Source organism: Petromyzon marinus, chromosome 8 (assembly GCF_048934315.1).
Source record: "Petromyzon marinus isolate PM22_M1 ecotype Great Lakes invasive population chromosome 8, UKy_Petmar_22M1.pri1.0, whole genome shotgun sequence".
Classification (NCBI taxonomy): Eukaryota; Metazoa; Chordata; class Hyperoartia; order Petromyzontiformes; family Petromyzontidae; genus Petromyzon; species Petromyzon marinus.
Genome location: NC_133674.1, coordinates 20,107,003 through 20,124,325, shown reverse-complemented (window position 1 = coordinate 20,124,325; position 17,323 = coordinate 20,107,003). Strand labels below are relative to the sequence as shown.

The 17,323-nt window shown below is 51.0% G+C and overlaps 2 protein-coding genes across 5 annotated transcripts; one reads left to right on the top strand and one right to left on the bottom strand.

The window, feature by feature from the left end:
* Nucleotides 1-440: 440 nt before the first annotated feature.
* On the bottom strand, nucleotides 441-7,527 carry LOC116940357 (eukaryotic translation initiation factor 4E-like). 4 transcript variants are annotated; one of them, XM_032950113.2, is made up of 7 exons: nucleotides 7,426-7,527; nucleotides 5,839-5,981; nucleotides 5,525-5,620; nucleotides 4,246-4,309; nucleotides 3,823-3,936; nucleotides 2,803-2,942; nucleotides 441-2,407 (listed from the first exon to the last, which is right to left on the bottom strand). In XM_032950113.2, exons 1-7 carry the CDS (start codon nucleotides 7,450-7,452, stop codon nucleotides 2,293-2,295), a joined length of 699 nt encoding a protein of 232 aa, XP_032806004.1. In that variant the 5' UTR covers nucleotides 7,453-7,527; the 3' UTR covers nucleotides 441-2,292. The 4 variants fall into 4 exon arrangements, with proteins under 4 accessions (XP_032806004.1, XP_032806002.1, XP_032806003.1 ...); XM_032950111.2 differs by lacking the exon at nucleotides 7,426-7,527 and adding an exon at nucleotides 7,197-7,287; XM_032950112.2 differs by lacking the exon at nucleotides 7,426-7,527 and adding an exon at nucleotides 6,812-7,179.
* Nucleotides 7,528-9,255: 1,728 nt separating this feature from the next.
* Nucleotides 9,256-16,398, top strand: LOC116940359 (ubiquitin-conjugating enzyme E2 D2). Its single transcript, XM_032950115.2, has 7 exons — nucleotides 9,256-9,432; nucleotides 11,699-11,762; nucleotides 12,588-12,619; nucleotides 13,582-13,659; nucleotides 14,699-14,804; nucleotides 15,323-15,416; nucleotides 15,993-16,398. The coding sequence occupies exons 1-7, from the start codon at nucleotides 9,409-9,411 to the stop codon at nucleotides 16,036-16,038; spliced, it is 444 nt and encodes a 147-aa protein (XP_032806006.1). The 5' UTR covers nucleotides 9,256-9,408; the 3' UTR covers nucleotides 16,039-16,398.
* Nucleotides 16,399-17,323: the final 925 nt, after the last annotated feature.

Genomic DNA, 17,323 nt, shown 5'->3' with positions numbered 1-17,323 from the left:
AATGTATCCCCATGAGCCATGGCAGGTTGCAGAGGCAGCAGGCTTTGGAGTGACTCCCATGTCACCAACCAAGGGAAAGTCCTAAAGTCAGACGGTTGTGGTAATGAGACCGAGGGAAGCCCTTCACGAATGTGTTAACCATTCACCAAGGGGAAGCGTTAACGCTGGACGGTAATGGTGCTTTACGAGACTAAGAGCAGTCCTTGAAGGACGTGTTGACCGCGTAACACAGAGGGAAGACATCACGCTTGATGTTGGTGGTTGCGGCGGCGGCGACGAGGCTGTAAGAGCGGTTCTTGGTGGGCAGAAATTGACCGTGCCAAGTTGTGGGATGTGGCCAAGGGGAGCGATGCAAGGTGTCTTGCAAAACGCAGGACACTAAAAAAGGGGGAAAACGCAAGCTTAAGAGACAAAAGCCGCACCCACAGAAACAACAATACTTCAATATAGTTTTGTGTTTAATTCGTCTCCGGTAAAATATAAGCGCGTTTCTAGTTTTGCTATTCACTCGCTCGCATGATGCAGTCAATGCGACTGTGAGACGTCAACCGGGCCCAGCGCTGCCGCTGTCCCAACCGCGATGGCACCACTCTCGCACCGATACCCAACCCTTGGTCAGGGGTCACAACAATGAGAGGCTGCGGACCCCCCCAACACTAGCCCCGGCAGAGGCGTCTCCCTGCTAGGGATACGCGACTCCTGCCCAGTTAAAGGCCACCACTGCTCACCCTAAAGGGGAAGACAGGCTGAGAAGGGACAGGTGATGCTCTTTTTTTTCTGGAATATAAATATGACCCTTCGCAAGCCCGGTCCCCCCCCCCCCACCCCGTCCTAACACTCCGCACCGTTGCTGCAGTTAAGAGAGTCTCGGTAAGGTGCATTTGATCGGGCTACGGCGAGATCCGTAACGCGGAGATTTTGAACACTCCTGACCGTGCGTCGACGCTGGCGAGGCATCCCTCACCCCCCCACCGTAAATTTGTGCACGGCACATACACGTGGCAGCGGCGGTGGCACTGCCCCAGACGTGGCTGCACCCTGGCGGGGCACGCGGTGGCCGGCCTGGGCCAGGCTGGCGGTGGCTTAGTGTGGGCCGCCAAGAGGGTGGGTGGTGGGTCGCGGCCACAACAGTCACATGACGGATCGCCGGCACCACCACCACCACCGCCGCCGCTGCCACCACCAGCCTGGCCAACTGGGAAATATGACCACAGCAAACACAACAGGCAGCAGCCACTCCCAACCAGCCACATAAAACCAATGCACTAGAATCAACAGGACACGCTAACCACACCATTCCGTTTTTGGCCACAGCAATCGCACCGACCACACCGGCCTACACTCAACCACACTGATTACATCACACACCAGCCCTCATTCCCGACCGCTGGGTGGACAGGCCCCATGTGTGTGTGGACAAACCTCTCGGTATATCACGCGCACTCCAGAGGTCTCGCACCCTCATTTAGTTTTTTTTATCTATTTTAGTTTTTTCATGCGAATAATGCAAGGTGGGTGGGTGACGTTTCCACGCATGGCACCCATCGGCACGCGTGGCACCGGTCCTGGTGCGCCACCTCAGCTTGGTCTAAACTAGCGACGGTGCCTCCCGGTGACACTAAAAACCAAACCCGGAGAGATCCGCGGCCCCTTGGGGCCCACGCAGCAGCAGCAGCCATTCCGACAAAATCACGTCGGACTCGCTTCACACCTGCTGCCAATTCAAAACCACTATCTGCGATTGTTAAAGAAATCTATTAAATAAAAATTACCGTAAAATTAACAGAAGTCGTGGGGGTGTGGGATGGTGGGGGTTGGGGGGGCAGAGCCACACGTCTCACGACCCCCGCAAGGTCATGCGACTAACCTGTCCCCCTCTTCCCCTGCCCCCTCCGATGCTGCTTGCACCGTCTTGCCTCACGGCAATCTCCTCCACGCAGGGAAAAACAAAAACCCTCGTCCAAATAATGCTAAAACGCTTCGGGGGACATCCAGCCGTCTCCCCCTAATATCCCGTCGCCAGGCAGAGTGACTTCTTCCCTCTACCCACCCATGGCCACCCACCCATACCCGTCCCCAACTCCGCCCGTTCCCCGTCTCCCAAAGCGCAGGGTACTCGTGAGCCCAAGCCGTGACATCCCACAGATCCTCTCCACCCCCCCCCGCGTCCCCCCCACCGCAGCCACCTCGCCCCCCTAACGTGACTGGATCCGTGGCCGAGTCCATTCCGGCGCTCCGCCCCAAGGCCCCCACCGTGGGGTGTGTGGCAGGCTCCATGTGGCTCCATGGGGCTCACACGGTGAACATGCTTTTAGTGGTGGAGCCGCTCTTGGTGGCCGTGTCTGAGTGGGACTCGTAACCCAGGTGCATCTTGCCAGACAGCCCCAGCCGCTCCTTGTAGACCTTCCTGTAGGGGAGAGGGGCGAGGGGAGGGGGAAGAGGAACATGGGCAGGGAGGGAGAGACCGGGAGGTGAGATACTCAAGATACTCCAGTGTTTCACCGCTGCGTAGAGTACGTGTGTGATGGTTGGTTGGTGAGGGTGCAGTTGTAAGCGCGTGGTGGTGTTGGTGTAATGCTAGGTGTGTGGTGGCGAGTGCATGGAAGTGAGTATGGCTGTGAGTAATTGGTGGATGAATGGTGTGGAATAGTGAGGGAATGCTGGCAAGTACGGGATGGATTGCGTCGTGTTCAATGGTTGTTACTGTGGTGGCGAGTGAGCTGTAGCGCGTTGGTGATGGTTATGGTGAGTGTGTGGTCGTGAGTGTGCGAGTAGCAACCGTGTTGTGTTGACAGAACTCACCCGATGGTCATGATGCCCTCGCGGTTCTCACAGTCGCGCGTCCACACCGCGACCTTGTCTCCTTTGCCGCGGATGTTCACCACGGCGCCGCATATGTTATCGCTGTGGTCGTCAAACGCCTCGCCGATCAGACAGAGGAGCTGCGGCCACAAACGCGACACATTCACATTTCGCCTTAACAGGGGCTGCCCACATGGTAAGGTGGCTCAGTGGAGTGGCTCAGCAGAGTGGCTCAGCGGGGTGGCTCTGTGCCCGAGACAAGGAGCCAGCACTGCTGACGACACTGCGGCGGAATCCCCATTTCGGCCGCCTGTGATTTCAAGTGTGGCTGATGTAGATGCAGAGCAACAACTACAATTTAAGTCAGGTGGTCAAGCCAGACAACCACATCAGGACCAGCGGAGTGTATTGCTGTAATGTCTCCTTCATATTTGTGGATTGGGCATTGTGTCATCATATGCTTTATGGTCTGTTCTGGATGACCACAGTTGCACATTGATGCACAAATGGAATGTAATAAAACTCTCCAGATATCTGCACCTGCCATGGTTTGTGTGGATACGGTTTAGAGTGGACTTTGGCTTAATTATGCCCCTTTACTATTCCCATTCTGATGTAATGTGCACTGATGCCTAATTTATTCAGGCCAATATTGGCACGTAAAATAAATACTGATTGATTGAAGCTCTGTGGAATTAATACAAATAGGATTGCCATCGGGCAAACACGCCCCCAGAGCAGGGCAGGTGAGAAAAATGTGCAGCATTCTCTGGTGTAGATTTGAGGATGCTGGAAGGGAATGTCGGACATCACGCGAAATGACACCCGGCACACAAACACGCTGGAGAGCTATATATGAGCAATCATTATTATTGTTATAGGCAGATTTTGCCTGGTGACGAGTACGACAGGTGAGGTCGTCAGAACGTTGTAACGTCTGTGTAAAAATCTTTATAGCTCATCGAATTGCTCCAGCTTAAATATTCAGATTCTGAGTGTGTGGGAGGGGGGGGGCTGCACCGTCTCTAGCCAGAAGCGGTCGAGGTCCGAGTGGCGCTGGCCCTTGCTAAGCGTGACGAGCCACCGGCCCCCGCGCTTGTTCTGCTCGTCCTCCCACATGGGCTCTATCCCATCCTGGAGGACACAAGCAAGACACAGCAAGTCTCTCTACAATGCATTATAACAAATACAATTCTGTGTACAACACCTGGCGTCTAATTAATACATCATATTCTGACCCAAGGGGGAGGTAATTTCGTCCGTGGGAGGGTAAAGTCTTTTTGCTGCAATATAAATTGTATAACCAGGGTTCAAATAATTAAAATGACGGACACTCTGGGGTCCAAATATTTTTTTTGGGGTCAAAATGCTATTTCAAACCGGCAGCCGGGAGACCGCTGTGCACACGTGACGCTTGGCGTAGGCTAACGTGGCACCACTCACCTTGAAGAGGGAGTAATCGCAGCCTGACATCAGGTGGCTCGCCACCTGAATGTGGTTGTACAGCCTGGGGGCGGGGGGGGCACATGGCAGCACAGGGTACAACTAATTGATTGAATTTCCAACCCTTTGCCAGGCGTGACACCAAGATCCCTTGCACTCAGAGACGCGTGTAGTTACTGGCACAACGTCGTTGCCAAGCCACACCAGACACTAAACAAAACTCAGTAAAGTTAAACATTTATTGTGCAGTGTTGTAGAACACTGTGGTTAATGAAATTGACAGAGCATGTGAGAAGGTTTGCTACCGAATGTGGACGAGAAGCAACTAAAAATACCTCTCAGCTAATTTTGCGATACCAGTTGACTTACACAGAGGTATGCATTGCTCTGTGAGATTTCCAAAGGGATTCTACATCTTATTTGCATGATACTGATGGCACGATTGGAATGATTTTTTTAAACCTCTAAAACACAATTAAATAATCAGTTCCAGTCTCTTGACCATCTCTATGACTAAAGTGGAATAAAGTGTTGAGCATTTAGTTTTGCTATCGGAAGATTGAAAAGTTCATATCCCATCAAAAGGTTTTTTCCTATGGCCCCACCACGGAAATATGGAATGTATGCTCCTGGCTTATGACCACTAAAAGTGGCAAATACTGCCCCAATGCTGGTTTAAGGTTTTCTGGGCCCAATTCCCGTGTTATCAACCACCCCTTTTCATTCATCAGATTTTGTAAAAAAATATGGTAATGACTCTGAGGTCTCAAATCACTATCAATGGGGCAAACTGCCCAGGTGACGCATTGCATTTCAGATGTTCGGTGAAGACATGCATCTGGCCGTCAAGACAATTAACTTGATCCATCAAATCAAGGTGACAGTGCAAGTCACGAACACCCCAACCACCCCCCCCCATCATGCGCCGAGACCAAGTAGCCCCGCACTGTGCATATGTGTGGAACAATTAGCACAGTAGGGAATGCCGGTGGTCTCTCTGCTAGTCATCTCAGTCCTATGACTCCCGGCCAGCAAGCCTTCCATGTGGCCTCCTAGTGGACCCAGTCTGGCACAAGGAACGTGTTTACATCAACAACACTTCGTAGTAAATGGTGTCTGTTGTTGTGTGTATGGCAGACCTGGGATCAATTACAATTGTAATTTATATTTTTTCCAATGAATTGCAATCGCAACATAACTGGAATTATAAATGAACCCAAAGTCTGGTGTGAGGCTCCTGGAAGAGAGATAGGTCAGGGAAGATGGGTGGAGCACTCACGCCCAGAAGTCCTCCACCGTGTCCACCTTGGAGATGAGGCGCAAGTTCGCCTGCCAACTTTTCGTTTTGTCGTTTTTGAAAAACCATAACGCCCACCTGTGGCAGTGCACACGTGACACACAACCTAAAATCAGTAACTGGTGCAGTTTGTGGTGCTGGTCACATCACTCTCTCGTGCTGGCCTTACTAAGCACTTGCTTACAGCAGTTGCCCCAACAGTCTATGCAGACTACATAACACTATGCAGGCTATACACCAACACTCAATCTCCTTCACGTCGTGGCGTTTCTCTCTCTCCCCGTGAGAGGCCTCACCGGTTCTCAAGCGGGTGTTTCATCTCCGTTTCTGGCAAGACCAACTCCTGGCCAGTGCTGTCCTCCTGGCTCTCCTCCCCATCCGATGCCGAAGCCACTGCTATTTCAGTGACTTCCGGCTCAGCCGGGACATCCAGCCCCGACTACAGAGACAAGGAGGGAGGGAGAGATAGTCTTCCCGAGACACACAGCACTGGTGAGAGACACCTCACACATGTGAAAGCGTCAACAACCAAGGTGTGACAACCATGACACCTATGCGATAGCTTCGAAGTCACACGACACAACTTTGACACCACGGTGGGTGTGATACGCGACAGATCCATGTCGCAATGGTGAGACACAGCCATCTGTCAGCCACGGCATGACATTGGCACACGACAGCCCCACAACCCCGAGGTGACAATCACATGACACCATCGCACCATCCATCTCCTGTGCCGCCAACAGATTAACACAAACACCAACTCGTCCACGACACCTCCATCATCACCACCACCGCCCTCACGCAACAATGCTAGACTAATGGTCCAAGTGGCCATGGATCCCGCGGAACAGAGAACCACAGGCTTGGGTACCATACTGTCCAGTATCTCTGAGCATAAGTCGTAATAATTCCTAGTCACTGTGTCCATTACTATTTATTAAAGTTATTTTTTTAGAAGAGACCTGGCCACAAATGATAGCTCAACGAAGTGGCTCATGTGGAAATGTATAGCTGCCAAGTACTATAAATGAATGTTTTTGTTCATGTGGAGAGAAAACCGAAGGACCCGAAGAAAAAAATCCACGTGACCACGGGAACACGCAAACTTAAAATATACAGCAGCAGGCGTCAGGGTCGGGATCGAACTCATGACCTCCTGTATATTAGGCGAGGTAGTAAACAACTCGCAAAACGCGGCGCCCCTATTGAATGTGCGAGTCTCGCAGCTTCAAGAGATAAAGGGAATCAAGAGTTGTCTTTACTCACGGATTTATACGTGCAGGTACTCGCCGAGTCCCTGTGAACGAGTGTCTGAGCATACGGCTCCTTGAGTAATGAATGCATCTCCGTATCCTTAAATCTCCGAGTTGTTACCAAGTTGCTTTATCCATGAATCTCTGAGTATCTATGTCGGAGTATTTTTGCTCCGCTGAGTTCCTCGATCTCAGAGTCCCTGAATCCCTGTTTCACAACATCTGTATATCTGCCAGTCGCTGTATATACGAGTATCCGTGCCTGTGGGTTCGTGAGGACTGTATCTCAGAGGATCTATCAGACTTCGGATCCCCGAGACTCTGTATTTGTGCTCCTCTATCTCCGTATCTCTCGAGTCCCTGCAACTCCGGAGTCCACGTGTCTCCCGAGACCTCACATCCAAGTCCGCGAGTCCGCCGAATCCCCGCGTCTCTCCCTCTCGGTGCCCCTGCATCTCACAAGCCCCGGAGCTCATGCATCATCGAGTCCCTGCACCTCTGAGGCTCTATTGTTCGCCACGCCCTGGTATCACCGCGAGTCCCCCCGCGTGTCTGGGTGCGATCCCCGCGTCTCCGAGTTCACGAATCCACCAACACCACCCCACGAGGCCGTAGCCTGGAACTCGCCTCGCGTGGCGCCTCGGAAGACGCCATCTTGATTCTCTCGCGGTCACGTGGCACGGTGACGTCACGGCATGACGTCACCACGGCTACGTCACGTGCCCGGAAGCGCGCTCATTCATTCAGCACGAGGGCATCGCGTGTGGCGTGACCCCCGTCCATCCCCCCCATGCGTTGTGACCCCCACGTGTGGCGTGACCCCCCCCCCCCACGTGTGGCGTGACCCCCTGTGTGGCGTGACCCCCACGTGTGGCGTTACCCCCACGTGTGGCGTGACCCCCACGTGTGGCGTGACCCCACGTGTGGCGTAACCCCACGTGTGGCGTGACCCCCTGTGTGGCGTGACCCCCACGTGTGGCGTTTCCCCCACGTGTGGCGTGATTCCACTTGTGGCGTGACCCCCACGTGTGGTGTGACCCCACGTGTGGCGTGACCCCCTGTGTGGCGTGACCCCACGTGTGGCGTGACCCCCACGTGTGGCGTGACCCCCCGTGTGGCGTGAACCCCCCACGTGTGGCGTGACCCCCCTTCCCCCATGCGTTGTGACCCCCCCACGTGTCAAGTGACCCCCCTCCCCCACGTGACGCAGGGGACCCCGTGGTCGGGGGTACAAGGTCCGGGCGACAGGTGTTCAGCTCTCAAATTAATAGCGCAGGCGAATTCTTTTCTCAAGTCACTACATCACCATTAGTGGTAGAAACCGCTCGACTTTATGCGGCTGCGACTGCTGTATCCATCTCTAACGCGTTCGATTCATTCTCTTGAATCTCATCATCGGCTCTGATCAATTCTTTGCTGGATGTCTGACCAAATCCGTCGCCATTTATTACGAACCTGCGATGTAATAATAATCCACCGAGCACCTGCCCGTACACTTGAGTGTATCACTGGTAGGTGATGTTTTGCAGTAAATATATTCACAGCGCTTGTAGCTCCACGCACTCGTTCGAGCAGTGACCGCACAACGTGGGGCCAGCCCCGGAACGGACGCTGACGTCAGCCGCTATAACTGCGCCCTCGTGGAAAGCACCGAGCGCTCCTGACCCAGAGTGGGAAGTCCCGGCCGGAATGGCCGGACAGTTGTGGGGGGTCCATGAGCTCGCCAGTCGGGTTGGACCGGCGTCTATCTTTGGAAACCCATGTGGTCCTCTGATCGACTGCCTCCATTCACCCCCCCCGCCTCCCCACACACTCCTCACTCCCCCCACATACTACCCCCCCCCCCACTTACCCCTTCGCCAAGCTCACTCTTAAAAACTTAGGACAATACTTTACTGCCATAATGCTGTACTGACCGGATGAATTAACACCTGGACAATAAAATAAACTTAATCCACCCCCCCCCCCCCACAAACCTGCCCCCGCCTCGTCTGTCCCCCACCCCTCCCCTGTCCCCCACCCCTCCCCTGTCCCCCACCTCCCACCCCTCCCTCGTCTGCTCCCCCCCTACCCCTCCCCCGGTCTCCAATGTCCCCTGTTTCAAGTTTCAAGTCCGGGGTGCGGTGGCAGAATGGTTACGTCAGAGCGCCTCGAGCCGTGTGACGTCATACCAACGTTACGTGCTTCCGGTCCGAGAAAGCAGTCCTCCTCGCGCCCCTCCGTGTATCCTTGCGCCTTCTGGATCTTTCTGCAGGAAACGGCAAAGTAGCGATGGACTGCAGCTTGACGTCGCGCCGCAGACAAAGCGATAAGGTGCCTATGGTGCGGCGAGCGCGATCAGTTGCCGATAAAATTCACCAAACCGGTCCGGTTAATTTTTAACGAAGGATTTTTGCGGCGCACTATTTGCGAGGGGCGCAGTGATCGCGTTGCTGCGTTAGTTGCCCGCATATAAAATGGGACACCGGGACTGCGGCGACACAGTGAACCAAGAGGCAACGGGTACGACGTGGTTACTGCAGTGAATAGGACAACGTGGCAACAACCGCAACAGTTTAACCACCACAACAAGCATCATCTACAAACAACCGCCTTACAGCACTGTTTGTCATGGCGCTCAAGAGAATCCACAAGGTACTGGAGCCGTTTCCTTGCGCGTGGATAAGCCGGGGGATCAAGCGAGCGGAGCGCCTGGATGTGAGGGGCGTGCTATAGGCCTCGTGTTTGAGACAAGCCGAGACAGAAGAGACAGACGGGGCCTAGAGGGACACCGAGAAAGAGACACTGCAGAGATAGACACGAGCGAGACCGGTTGGACGCCATCGAGATAAAAAAACAGAACGGGCAAGACCCGATATGGAAGCTATAAAGGACACACGAGAGTGAGGAAGAGAAAGAAACGACGTAGACATCGAGACGGGAGTAACAAGAGACACGGCAGGGGCAAGAGAGGGGGGCAGACGAGACTAACGACGAAGACACGAGACGTTGACAGCGGACGAGGGCGGGGAGTGGGTGGGGGGTGAAATGTAGAAATAAACCTGACGAGACGGGCAGACAAACGACAGGAAAGGGGCAGAAGAAAGGACGGAGGGATAGACGGACAGACAATAGACGGGGGGGGGATGTACTTTTGAGTGAGGTTGAATAGAGAAAGATTATCAGGACGATGGGGATGGTAGACACGGAAGCGAGCCAGAGAGCGTTGACGACGGACAATGATTAATCAGAATTATACAAACACGACACAGACTACATACACCGTATGGACAAGAGCAGAGACAAAAGGCACAAGGACAGGCGTGTAGAAGAAGAAGAAGCAGCGAGCGGGAGGAACCGAGGCAGGAACAAGAATATGGTGGTGTTGGTGTTGGGGCGTGATGAAAGATGGGGGCGGCGGCGGCGGCATTGAGTCAGAGACGCGGGACATGGCGGCCTGGTGCGGGCCCTGGGCTCGGGACCGTGACGGGACACGATTGACGGGACGGGCACACAGTTGGGGGGCCACCCGTTTAGTCCGTACGCATGGAGGGGCGAGCGGGGGTTAACCCAAATGCGTACCCTTGCGTATGGGGGGTCTGCTGACAATGTACGCATAGGAAACGGGGGGGGGGGGTGAAGCCTCGATAATAATTATGTCTACATTGGCCTTCAAATGAGTTGGATAGTCCGGCGGTGGACTGTCTGTTTGCTTAAACACGTTAATATTATTAATCCTTGATCGTTTATGCGTGGATTAAATATCGGCCGTTCTATATGATTCGGGGGGGGGGGGGGGGTGCGTCAGGCGTACGTACGCAGGGACGGAGGGGGGGTGTAAAGTACGCGTGCGTACAGGGAGGGGTGACGTGGGGATGGTGCTGGAGACCGACGCATTACTCGAGTTAGACACTGGGGACCTGCCGTGTCTCGTCGGTCGGAACGGTGGGGCCGGGGGGCCCCTTCGTCTTAATCGGAGTGATTCCCAGCGAATGTCGGTCCACTGCTGGATAAAGGTCCCAAGGTTTTCCCGTACGCCGTGTCGGTCGCGCGTTGCGTGGCTCGCGGGACACTTCGCCACGCGAGGCGGTGCCGGTTTGGGGAATGTGGTGGTGGTGGTGGTGACGGTAGGTGGAGGAGGAGGGGGGTGGTGGGTGCGGTTGTGCAGGTCTGGACCGGTTCTGACGCATCCCCTCGTCACCGACGCGAGCCGGGAATCGATTTCGGGTGGCTGAGTTCACGACGCAGTGTGTGTAACCAATGTGTGTGTGTGTGTAACCAATGTGTGTGTGTCATCAATGTGTGTGTGTAATCAGTGCCGTGCCTTGACACTGGAAAGCCTTAAAACCGAGCAATGCTGTTTTTGTTCAAGAGGGCATTGCTCTTCGAATATTTGCTCAATCCCGTGTTTTTATACAACGATTACATCTTGTGTAGTCGTGAAGGAAAAGCTCTCAAGTCTCACGATTATTTCAGCGAGGGTCCTGTTTAATTGGGATGCGAGCCCATTTTATTATTAAATGAACCCGTTTTGCTTTTGTGGGGGGTTGAATGAGCTGCAGTACCCGGAACCAAACAAAACGCGCAGTGCATGACGAGGCATTAAGCACTCCCTCGCTCTATGGGGTTCAACAACCCCGCACCGGACTTAGGGCTGTCCCTTTCTGTAACGTGATCAAGAGCTAAGTTTCGTTTTTTTTATATCTAGGAGATGATGAAATAAACCCGTTGAAGTTGCTTATTTTTGAAAAGGCGATTTGGAGCGCATAACCTCATTTTAATTTCGCACGATATTAAACATATACACTGGAACATTTACACCTAAAACAATACAATGTAATTGTAAACAATGCATTTAAATTAACCTGGTGTCCCCCCCTCCCAACCCACTGTTATGCCCCCCACCCGGCCTCTCCACCAGGAATTAAATGACCTCGGAAGGGACCCCCCCGCGCAGTGCTCGGCAGGGCCCGTGGGAGATGACTGTGAGTAGTAGGGACCCCCCACCATGACGGAGTAGTAGTAGGGACCCCCCACCATGACGGAGTAGTAGTAGGGACCCCCCACCATGGGAGATGCCCGCCCCCCATTGTCGCGTTAATCTGTCCACATCGGAGTGCTGGTACAATCACTTGCGGCCTGAGGCCCCCCGTTTAAATCCACACTGCTTGCAGCAGCTCCCTTATCCTGGCAGTGACTTAATGATTTACTTGTACATAAACACGAGGATTATTCTGAGACATTGCGTTCGTGCTTGCGGTCAGGACGACAATTTGTGGTGTTGAAATTTAAAAGTCCCCATCTCCCCATAAACAAGGATATCCACGACTAATGTTTGTGCTGGGCAAGAAAAGGGAGCCCTAGGTACTACCATCGCTTAAGTCAACCCATAAACCATGTCCCGGAAATCTTAACCCCAAAATAATTGCACATATCCCCCCCTCACGGGAATCTGAGCATCGCCTTAATATTTAATCGAAAGGAAGCTTAAGAAGTGGGGATTGGAAGGGACCGCGAATGGGTCAGCAGAGCCCAAACACTGTGGATGAAAATGTTGTCTATGTAGACATTTGGAGATAGGAGTGCCTGAGCCTGTTTCCCTGCATTTACCAAGGACTAGTCACTGTCTAAAAATATGTTTTTGTTTAGTCCAAAGCCAATGGGGCTTCCAGAGAAACTTGGTTTCACAACACAGCCACTGCTACCTGACAGAAATTGTTCATGTAGAGAAAAAACTGTATTTATTTTCTATCCACAACTGCTCTAAAACAGCACAATTATTGTTTTTATTGTGTCTGTCTTTGCTGCAGTGTTCCACTGGCAAGCGACCATCATGGGGCCAGTGAGTACAAACACCATCGTCATCGCTTTAATTAACATTCATTGGGGACGGGTTCACACAGGATTCTATACTTGGATTGAGGAAAGGGGAGTGCCTGCCTTCGGGTAGCGTAACACGTGACCCCACACCACTGCAGTGGACGTTCTTAGATTAACACGTAGGCTTTCGTGACCAATATCCATAAGAGATTTTTTTGGGTTAGGTCGCTTGAATATATAAATGTGTCCGTTAAAACCCACCACCATCCGACAGCCAACTAGTAAGGGTTGTCGCGTAAACAGAACATGCCAATTCGTCACTAGTACAGCACACTGGTGTGTTGGAGAGCCAAACTGCAACATTTACAATCTGAGTACGACGTTTTGCCAGTAATTACTACTAGCTTCATCAGGTAACAGCCAGTTTGACTGTTGCCTGATGAAGCTTATAATCTATTGTACAAGTACAATGGACTACAAATGGTTTAAATCTGATTGAGATCAAATTGGTTAAAAATATTATTTCAATAGCTCACAATTGTCTTTAAGGTTTTCAGTCTTAAACTATAAACAAATTAAGGAGAACCAGGCCTCTGACACGTGTGACTCCATCACAAAAACCTCCAATGAACGCTTAATGGTGGTTGCTTGAACATTTTCGAGAGCCCTTGCCCCCCCCCCCCAGTCCTTGTTTTCACAACTCCAGTCCAGATTTACTGCTAGTTCACTTGTCAATCCATCCTGTTTACTCGTGCACCCTTTGCGACATGTTGGCGTTAATTGCACATGAAGGCGCCAACCATGCGAGTTTGTGCATTTGAGTGAGCCTTTGTGAACCCAGACGTGCTTTAAATGAATTTCTCTTGAGCATTAAATCACAGAATGCTGATTTTTCTCTGGCTTTTGACGGTCAGTGTGTAATGATGGCTTTTAACTGTTTTCCGGCTTCAGGATGTGTGTATAATATGGCTTTCTGCTGCGTAGAACGACAGTCCGTACCAAGGAGGGGTGTTCTTCCTCACTATCCACTTCCCTACAGACTATCCCTTCAAACCGCCAAAGGTGAGTCTCCCATCAGAAAACGCTGGCCCCTTGGCCAGCGTTGTTGTGATTGGTAGGAAATGGCCTCAACTTGCAAGGCTACTCTCTCATGTCTGTTTTATATATTTTAAGATATCTTCCCAAATTTGTCCCAATTGATATTGGTGTCGTGTCAACTACAATTTTTTTTAAGTAGGCGAGAACTCGAGAGTTACCAGAGTCTCATTTGCAACCGTGAGCCGGCTCACTAAAATGACAAAATTAAAACAAATAAAGTTCATCAATGAAGCAAATAAAACTAAACAATAGCAAATGTCACATGCGAAATCTAAAATATTGCGCAACCATAAATCAATGTTAAACTATAGTTAAATATTAAAATCCATGCACCGCAAGTCATGCACGCAACACTTCATACAGCACGGTCCATGAAAGCAGTGCCACCCAGTAACCTCTGTTCCGTCAGTAGGGGGCAGCACTTTCCCATCCAATTTCCATTGGGTAATCAAACATAGATTTTAAGTCCAAAATAAGTTCTCAACCACAAATATCGTGTCAGGGGATTGGTTGATCAGACATACACAAGGCTGTGGTGTTCCTGACCAATGGAGGGGTGGCATTGTGTTTCTATTTTGTTGGAGTTTGCAGATTCGGAGTTCGCATTAGCTTTTGTACGCGCATGATGCAAGCTTGTATTGTGTATGTGAGAAAATATATGCGTTGCTTGCAAGTGGAGTGGTGACATAGTGGTTGGCGAACTTTGCTCTGAATTCAGTGAAATTAGTTTGGTTCCAGGGTGCATCGAGTGATATATAAGCCAATCTTGGGCACCACATTGCCACCCCCCCCGCCTCCCAATTGTGCATCCCTGCAGCCTATATCTCGTGTTGTGCGTGGTAGTCCAACATTGTATGATGTGCTGTACGTAATACTTTAACATTACCCCTGCAAGCAGTAGCCTTACAGTGCACCACAATGTTAAATAATAAATGGCGACCCGTGATTTATGACGGATTGCATCGATTGAGTGAACTCGAGCGCGGTCGTGTTCCCTCTGCAGGTAGCGTTCACGACACGCATATACCATCCAAATATCAACAGTAACGGGAGCATCTGCCTCGACATCCTGAGGTCTCAGTGGTCACCGGCGCTCACCATCTCAAAAGGTCCGTATCGCTGGGAAGAACGTTTTGCATGGCGATGGCTCCTGGCCGCGTGGTGCTGATGGTGTTGTGTTTAATAATATTGTCTTCGTCGTATTTTTAGCCAATTTTATTCCCACTTCTCAGAGGCGCGGTGTCATTAAGAATTGAAGCAGTCGGATCTCTCACGCGGAGCTGTGCGCAACCCTTCGTGTTTTATTCAGCACAAAGGGTTGATGTTGGTTTATTGATCTTTTGTTGACTTCCTTAAAGCTGCTTTGGAGTGGTTTCACAGAGTGGAAACATCTGTTCCTCAGTCTTAACATCCAGTTATTTGGCAGATCATTAGAGATTGCCATAAATGTTTCATTTAGCTGTAATTGCCCAGTACACTTTAATCTGCTTTGCCTTTTAAACTCTGTATAGGGCATACGCGCTTTTTAGTTGAGGGTAACGGCTGGGTAGTGGCGTCCTGTGTTTAGAGTTGTGTTTGAAGCTGTGCTTGCCATGCGCTCTCTCGTGTGTTGTGTCTGTGTGTGCAGTGCTGTTGTCGATCTGCTCGCTGCTCTGTGACCCCAACCCAGATGACCCCCTGGTTCCAGAGATTGCACGAATATACAAAACAGACCGAGATAAGTGAGTATACGATGCCGGCATACCGCCAGATACTAATGACTATCAGCCATGATCAATCCACTGCTGGATGGAAGCCTCATGTCTTTGCTGTTCCCCCATGGTCCCACATTGGACAACAGTACACACGTGTATATATAACTAGGTTGGTTCTTATTTTGCAAAATACGTTTTATGATTAGGATCGTTTTTGTTGTTGAATTATGCATAGCTGTGACATTTTACTCTAATCGAAGGATGTTTAGTGGTCACTCCTGTGGTCCTTTTAAACCTTTTTAAGAGGTAGCCGGTCTGAGGCGGAGGGAAATGAGGGAGGTCTTGAGCCTGGACTTAAACAGGCCTGTTAAGTCGACAGCTCGGATGACTGCATCTTGAAGATGTGTTTAATTGCTCTGACTGAATCGATAACATGCCTATTAGTAATGTAATATTCAATAAATACTTGTATATGCTAGTGTGTTCACAACATGCTGTGTACCATGGCTTTGGTTACATTGTGTTATCGTGAGCGTTGACTGATGTTGATTGCGACCAAGCGGTGACTACCCCCTGACGTGGATATCCTGTTTCTCTTCGCAGATATAACAAACTAGCCAGAGAGTGGACGCAGAAGTACGCCATGTGACCCAATGCACGGCCCTCCCCCCACCAAGTCCGCTTCAGACCTCCACGTTGTGCACATTTTTATAACTCATCGGTTATTTCCACCTCCACCGCCCCCCAATTTGAGCCATCCGTCTCTGACATCACCCCCACCCCCCCCCCCCCCCTTGACGACGTCTTTCCTCCGCTCAGCCACCCTCCCCAGCGTGTCTTATGTTCTCGTTTGTCTGTTCCGTTGCTCGATTTTGTGTGTATAATATCCCTTCTGTACATTTCTGTAATAAAATGAACAAAGTTTGTCACAATTTTGTTGTAAAATACTTGACGTCTGTCTGTAGAAAAAAATAATACAAAAACCCAATAAAGTACAACAGAAAACACATGTGGATGTGCTGCGCGATATGCTGGTGTCGTGTGTTCGGTGGGTCTGAATAACCATGAGTAATTTTTCGATTAAAATCGATTCTAAACGGAAAATTATTTTCAGCCCTTTGTTAATCTACTGCTGGATGAATGTGTCACGGAGACTGCCCTTTTTTCACACTGGGCAGCATGGGCAGGTAGAGTGCCGCTGGAACCTTTATAGATGTCCGTGGCTGAATTGCACCGAGGTCGCCAGGTTCATTGCGGAGCGAGCTAACCACCGACCCCACGTTCACATGAAATTGTGTATAATGATTGTTTTGAATTTATGCAAATAATAACGCTGTTACAATAAGGCTAAGAGAGCAAACATTACCATACAAAGTGAGACGACAGAAATAGTCAAATGGTGGTTGAGTGCTCGTGAATAATTGCATGGCTACTCTGAAAGGGTTACTGAAGGAGCCGAAGCCATATCTTTGGGACACTGCTAACCGAATTTACTCCATAAACGACCTCCCGTCATAGGGGCAACATACGACATTGTTTCCAACCGAGATGGGGAAAACTGAGATTGACTTGATACGGGCTGGCAAAGCGAACGGGGTTAATTGGGTCACTAAATATGTCCTGTTTCGCTGATGGAATGGATGGCACGTCACGAGTTGCCACAACAACGGTGAGAGAGATACAGGAAGCACACGTTTTATTAGCGCATTGGCACAGCTGGAATAAAGTCCTGCTGATTACCGAACATTCATAACATTGTTATTACTCCTGGTGATTACATTGAGACGGGAAGAGGAATGCATGGATGAGAGGACACAACATTTGCATGCTTGGACATGCCATGGCTCGTGTGGGCGACACGAACAATGGACCAGCAGGAGGGGACTTAAGGGGGCGGTTGCGATAACTGCACGCAACTGGTTGCAGAGACGTCC